Genomic DNA, 6,332 nt, shown 5'->3' on the forward strand with positions numbered 1-6,332 from the left:
ACGTTGGTGCTGCATTCGGTGGGATTTGCGGTACTGTTGGGGGTTTGGGTTTGTTTTGGTGTCTGTTTTAGCGGATTTGCAGCCGTTGGGCCTACTTCTCCGTCCAGCTCAGTCCCTCCCGGTGAAACTCGTGTCCGAACACGTTGTCAGAGAGGGGGTGTGTGTCTGGAAAGCGGATTCCAACCAATCGGCGTCGGCCCTCCGCCTCCACGACGGACACGGCGCCACTTGTTTACTACCGACGCTGCTCGCTGATTGGTCGGTCCTGTTGCGTTCAATAGTTCGGACAATAGTCGGATAATACACTTTCCGATGAAATCATCGTCATTGTAACATACTTGGTTAAAAATGAAACTAAATTATTATTTACTTAGATTCTACATCTAAGTGGCTTTGTTTTAGTAACAATTAAAGATCTGATCTATTAATAATTTGTAACATAAGTTTAACAAATCTTCACATAGTCTATACAACCCTAGAATAGCTCCATAATGCTAAAGATGCTAATCTATTTATAAAAGATGAGGTGCTCTTAAAGTGTAAATTGTGTTTTTTGAGCAACGGATGGCAAGAATATTTAGTGACGTCATTCGTTTAGGAAAAGCCTTCCCAGGAGGTGGGGGTAAGAAAACAGGTTGTTTCGAATTCCCCAGCTAATATTGGTTTTATTTATGTATTTGTTTACAGTAGTTTGAGTTTCGTTCTTCTTGGATTATCAGAATTGAAACGGCCATAATATTGAAACACCGGATTTTTTGGGGCAAGAGGAATGTTAATTTTCCATTATTCCCGTGTGCTTTGAATGCAACATTGCCCCCATTTTACCACTATGGGCTGCGAGGCTGCTGTGTGTAAACACACACACACACACACACACACACACACACACACACACACACACGTCAGATTACGGCTTCAGGCAGGTTTACTTGCAGAGGAGATAAAAATGTAAAGCAAAAAAAGTCCGATGAAAAGTCATTCAGCTGCAGCAGTGTGTTGTTTTTCTTGTAATAATCACTCAGGGTGCTGTGTTTTTGCTCTGAGGTGCCTAAAGAGATGGAACATGGGTGCATGAGCCAGCTCTGAGCAGTCTGGAAAATTGTCCTCCCTTCAGCACAGTTCAGCGCGTTTATTCAGCACAGAAAGTAAAATATTGATCGCTTCTTGACACACCCTCCCGAACCCTCGTCTGTTCAAAATATCAGCCTTATAAACGCTCCGATTTGGGAGGAATGCCCTTCAATAAAAGTGATCAGTACATATATGGAAAGTAATTAACTTTTGGAGGTTGGAGTTTCATTTGACCCGTAAGATCTGGGAAACAAAACAAAAATGTATGCCTGAAATGGCTTCATTCATTGGTGACAACACAGTAGATGCCTCCACTACCGGCCACTTTGGAAACCCTCAAAGTTCCCTGAAAGGTTCCCTGCATGGTTCCCCATGATGGTGCTGAATTGCTGACATTGACCACACCCTTGCTGTCTCATCTCCAGGGTGTCCCCTCACATCATGGCAGCTATACAACCTGGACGTAGGGCTGGACCAGGGTGCAGCGATTTGCCTGTCCACCCACTGGGCCCAGAGGCTTGCGTCTCCATGACAACAGTTGGCCCCGACAGGCAGCAGACTCAGGTGAGTGTGGTGACAGCAAAAAGTTCCTGTTCAGCAGGCCTTCGTCTTTCATTGGACGTGACTTCTTCAGCTGCTCAGATTGATTAGGACGTCCGTCCCCACTGGTAAAAACAATAAATTGTCCCATCAGAAATGGGCGACTACATCTTTTTCACTCAGTCAAACCACAGGCAAGACACTGCAAGAAGTATCCTGTCCTGTCTTGTTTCCTGTCCTGTTTCTTGTCCTGTTTCTTGTCCTGTAAAGGGTTATGGTAGGACACAGCTCATTGTTTCCTGTCTTTTGTGTGCAGGTGTTTGGACAGACCACGGTCCAGGCCCAGAAAGTGTTTGTGGGCCCGTCAGAGCGAGGCTGGAGCAGCGCTGCTGCTAGCAGGGAGCCTCCATACAGGTAAAGAACAGGACCCTTACCCACAGTTGCCTTGATGTTTCCCTCCATTCTGAAGGACACTTGTTTGTGTTACGTCCAGTTTTCGCAGCCCAGAATCAGTGGAGATGGATGAGATCATGGCAGCCATGGTGCTGACCAGTCTGTCTTGCAGTCCTGTTGTCCAGAGCCCTCCACAAGCTGATCCTGGACCAGGTCTGCCTCACCTTCATTTCTGGGTCATTTACACAGAACAAAGTGAATCATTTTGTCCTGTAACTTCTTCCTGTTCCGTAGATTAGCAGTCATTATTAAAGCCATGCTTATGTGCTGGATATTTTGAGCAACGCTTCAATGCATTAGCAGGAGGAAAACAGCAATGCAAAGATCACGCTGTGCATTCCTGGACTCCTAAACAAAACCTGCAAACCTTGAGTGGAGCCCAGGACGCATCCACAGTGTTAAAACAGTTCAGCTTTTATTCGTCTCTTCATCCACCCCTCAACACAGCTAACAGTAGCCGCTATTAGCTTTTGGTAGCATTAAACCATGGGTGGCTTCAGCATCTAAAAAGGAAGATTATGTTTAAACACAACCATAGATAAATAAAATTATGTTTTAAAACTTGGAACCTTGTAAAACTTGTAATGGAAATAATGAAATGTAATATTAATAAAAGTAGTGGCTGGAATAATTGTAGAAATAGCTTCACTACAAGCTAAATATAACTATAAATGTTCATTACAATTAAGAGCACTGTGAAAAGAGCTGAATAAATAGCCTCAGCCCAGTAAATAGAGTCCCTGATCTCCCACACAAGTCTTGAGTCTCAGTGTTTTCCCCAGCTGGCTCCTCTTCGCCGGCCGACATGGAGTGTGGCGGCGGCGAGCTGTCTGACAGCGGCAGCAGCGGCTACTGGAGTTGGGACCACGGCAACGTGAGCCCGGCTCCCTCGCCATCTGTCACCGAGGTGGACAGCAGTCCCGACGAAGGCCTGCATATGGAGCTGGAGCAAGGAGACGAGTGTACTGCCAAAAAGCCAAAAGTAGGCCAACAAGTCCTGCGTTGTGTTTCACTCCGGGCCCAGCTGACTCCTGCTTCACCCGCACCACCTTCTGTCCCCCCAGAGCTCGTTCAGAGGGGTGTACAAGTGTCTGTGGCCCAGCTGTGGGAAGGTGCTGACCTCTTCAGTCGGAATAAAGCGGCACATCCGCGTTCTCCATCTGGGGTGAGTTGGAACCGCTCACGCTCCCTTTTGGATTTTTGTCTTAGGACTTCCACAGTTGATGTGGAAGAAGTCCAAAAGCAGCATCAAATCACAGTCTGTTCATGGCTTTTTAGTGAAAAGAAGCTATATAGCACACACTGGTGCCTCCAGTAGAGGCTTTTCTGATGGTATTTGCAGCAAGTCCTCCACCGTGAGAACTCAGGCGGTTCCAACACCTTTAATGGCACTTCCTCTTTCCTAAGACTAAAGGGTTGATTAAATGCTTAACACCAGGCTGAAGTGAGCTTCTGTAGATGCACGGATGCTGTGAAAGCTGTGTGTGGATCATCTGGCGTGTAAAGCACCAGGAGTGTGAAGCACTGTAGCCCTCTGGGAGATCTTAGAGCTGGAAAAAGGACATAAAAATATCAAGATGGAGGAATAGGACACATTTGGGAGTCGATGATTCGAGAAGGCTGCATCCGTTGATGAGTCCTTGTTTCCCCCACCATGGCAGCAGTGGGTGGGACCAGTCTCAGAGGGAGGAGGACTTCTACTACACTAAGATCTCCGGCGAGGCGGTGGACACCAGCTCGGTGCAGACTCCTCCTGCTCCTCCTGCTCCTGCTCCTCCTCAGCCGGCTCAGGGCCAGGTCTCGCCGTCCCGCCTCGGCTTGACCTACTGCGGCTCTCTTCCAGCTCCTGGGCTCCACATCCCTCCCGCTCACAGGCCCAGGTCCAACTCCAGCTCGGGCCTCTGCCTGAGCCGGCCAAGCCCACTCAGCCAGTCGGCCCCCAGCAGCTTCTGGCAGATCCACTCGGAGCATCTCTATCAGGTAAACAGCAGCAGCATTGGCCTCCGCCGGCTCTCTGAAAACTCATCTGAATGTTGTTTCTGAGTGCTGAGAGGAAACGCCGTTGCTTGTTGTGCTTGAATTATTGAAGGTCAGACTAGATTTTAGTGGCTCGCCTGTGTGGGTGTTACCGAGACGGGCGCAGGCCTCCAGATAACAGTCATTTCTCCTCCGTTGTTACGCCGGGGACCATTTTGTTGTGCTGAGAGGAGCAAATTTGAAATTTCAAGCCATAAGAAAGATGATTAAACACAGGCGGAGGTGAGCCGGCGAGCGCCGGGTTTGTTTATGCATCGCAGAGCAGCACATTTTACCAGTGACCACCCCCCCGGACACTGGGAGGGTCATTTGAACACCCAGCATTCACAGCCAGGCGGTCTGACAGGGGCTGTGTGGCGGAAGGCCCCAGCGGGGACAGGAAGTGAGAAGAAGGCGGCACCAGTACATTGACTTCACCTGCGCTCATCTCTCTGTTAGCCCTCTCTTGCCGGCTCTCCTTCCAGATCCCCACCCCAGGAACATGATTTAACCACATGTGCAGTTTCACCTTTGCTCTCTCCTGGGATTTACTGGTTGCACTGGGATTTGGATTGTTCAGGTCCAACCCAAGTGAATGGTGATGGTTCGAATTAGCTGCTTTTATAGCATCGGCTGTAAAAATAGGGTGAGGTTTGTTTGAGTGCTGCACAGGGCTGATCGCTGGTCTTGTCTCTGCTCGTTTCAGGCCTGCAATCCCGTCCAGGTATCTGTAGCAACCAGAGGCCCCAGTTGCCAAAGTTGGACCCTGTCCACCGCCGTCTCTGGTCCCGCTAACACCGCGGTGGGTTCTACTTCCCTAGCACAGGTTTAACCATCAGGGGGCGCCCACAAAAGCATTTGTTGGACTTTTCCTGCTCAAGGGCTCCGATTGTTACTGGGAATGGTAGAGGGGAATCTTGGAAGTGTGTGAATTGTGATTCACCTGTAGATGCCTTCATTATTGAAAGCCTCAGCTGCATGGATGGAAGCCTGATGGTACCGAATGCTCATTTGATACCCTTCTGTCTTCAGGTGGCGAAACCCCGGTGCCGGTCCGTCAGTGTTGGTGAACAGTGGCTTCAACAGAACCGGCTCCAGCCGATAAGTGTGTCGCCCTCCCGCACCCACTGCTCCTTCAGGTGAGACGTCGGCCGCCTCTGGCCTTGGTGTTCAGTGGGCTTTTCTCACCCCTCCTCTCTCGTCTCCACGCTGTTCGGTGGACAGGAAGGGCCGCGGCGAGGCCAAGAAATGCCGTAAAGTCTACGGCGTGGAGCGCAAGGACCAGTGGTGCACCGCCTGCCGCTGGAAGAAAGCCTGCCAGCGCTTCCCTGACTAAAGCGAGCGGGCGCCAGACCAAACCGCAGATGGATGAATGAGTGTAAAAGACTTTTATCACGGAGAGGATAGAAATCAGGGCGCGGGAGCCATACACAGCCGTTGTTTTTCCTGTGTGTTTTGTTTTATTCAAACCTGTTTTTTCCCTTTGCTAAAGCAACGCCAACGGACTTTTCTGTATCTTTGTAATTTGATCCTGAAGCCTGAACCCGCCGTGGTGCTCAGTGTGGGCCGACGTTGACCATGTGACGTGGTAAACCTACAATACTCTCTGTTCCAAAGCTGATCGTGCTGCCCTGTTGCGCCACTATAGTAGCCTGACTGTCCTCTCTATTCCAGGTCCCCCCCCCCCAGTGGTGATACAGTGGTTGATGATGTACATTATATTGTGTGCGTTGAGTTGTGTACAAGTATTTTATACCATTTTTTTTAATCGTCTCTTTCTGCCCACGTACTTTGGGGCATGTCGTTATTTTTCAATTTTCATGTTTTTTGGCACTTTGTCGGAAACTGAACTCACAAAAATAAGCTAGACTCGGTGAACTCAGCCAAGTTCCGATGTCCTCCCTGTCCCCGTGTCAGCGTGCAGCCAGTGTTAATGGTTCGAACCGTCAAGGGTGGAGTCACGAGCGTGGGATTAGAATTAGAGGAGTGAGATTGTAAGAGCAATAATATTGGGAAAAAGTCTTAAATTTACTGTCAAACACAAATTAAAAAGCACTTCAATCTGAATGTCTTGTTAATTTTAGTTGTTTTGACTGAAACTGCACTGTCTTCCGTGGTCCGATTAAGTTGATCACACTTTCTAATCTGATTACACTGCGTGAACAGATTTCAAATTGCGTTTCATTTTCTCCTTCTTTGGCATGACAGTCCACAAGTGAAATAATAAACTACTTTATTGTTTTTGCTCGATA

General features: G+C 48.6%; 1 protein-coding gene across 1 annotated transcript in view; it reads left to right on the top strand.

The window, feature by feature from the left end:
* znf395b (zinc finger protein 395b) overlaps nt 1–6,332 on the top strand; it is a 7,129-nt gene extending 797 nt beyond the window's left edge. The window contains exons 2-10 of the mRNA XM_003971369.3: nt 1,497–1,635; nt 1,928–2,025; nt 2,105–2,217; nt 2,847–3,046; nt 3,129–3,229; nt 3,726–4,044; nt 4,787–4,882; nt 5,113–5,219; nt 5,305–6,332. Coding sequence (XP_003971418.2) covers nt 1,513–1,635; nt 1,928–2,025; nt 2,105–2,217; nt 2,847–3,046; nt 3,129–3,229; nt 3,726–4,044; nt 4,787–4,882; nt 5,113–5,219; nt 5,305–5,416 — 1,269 coding nt within the window. The 5' untranslated portion in view covers nt 1,497–1,512 and the 3' untranslated portion in view covers nt 5,417–6,332. The remainder of the gene's footprint in view (nt 1–1,496; nt 1,636–1,927; nt 2,026–2,104; nt 2,218–2,846; nt 3,047–3,128; nt 3,230–3,725; nt 4,045–4,786; nt 4,883–5,112; nt 5,220–5,304) is intronic.

The sequence above is a fragment of the Takifugu rubripes genome, chromosome 16 (genome assembly GCF_901000725.2).
Source record: "Takifugu rubripes chromosome 16, fTakRub1.2, whole genome shotgun sequence".
NCBI classification, from domain to species: domain Eukaryota; kingdom Metazoa; phylum Chordata; class Actinopteri; order Tetraodontiformes; family Tetraodontidae; genus Takifugu; species Takifugu rubripes.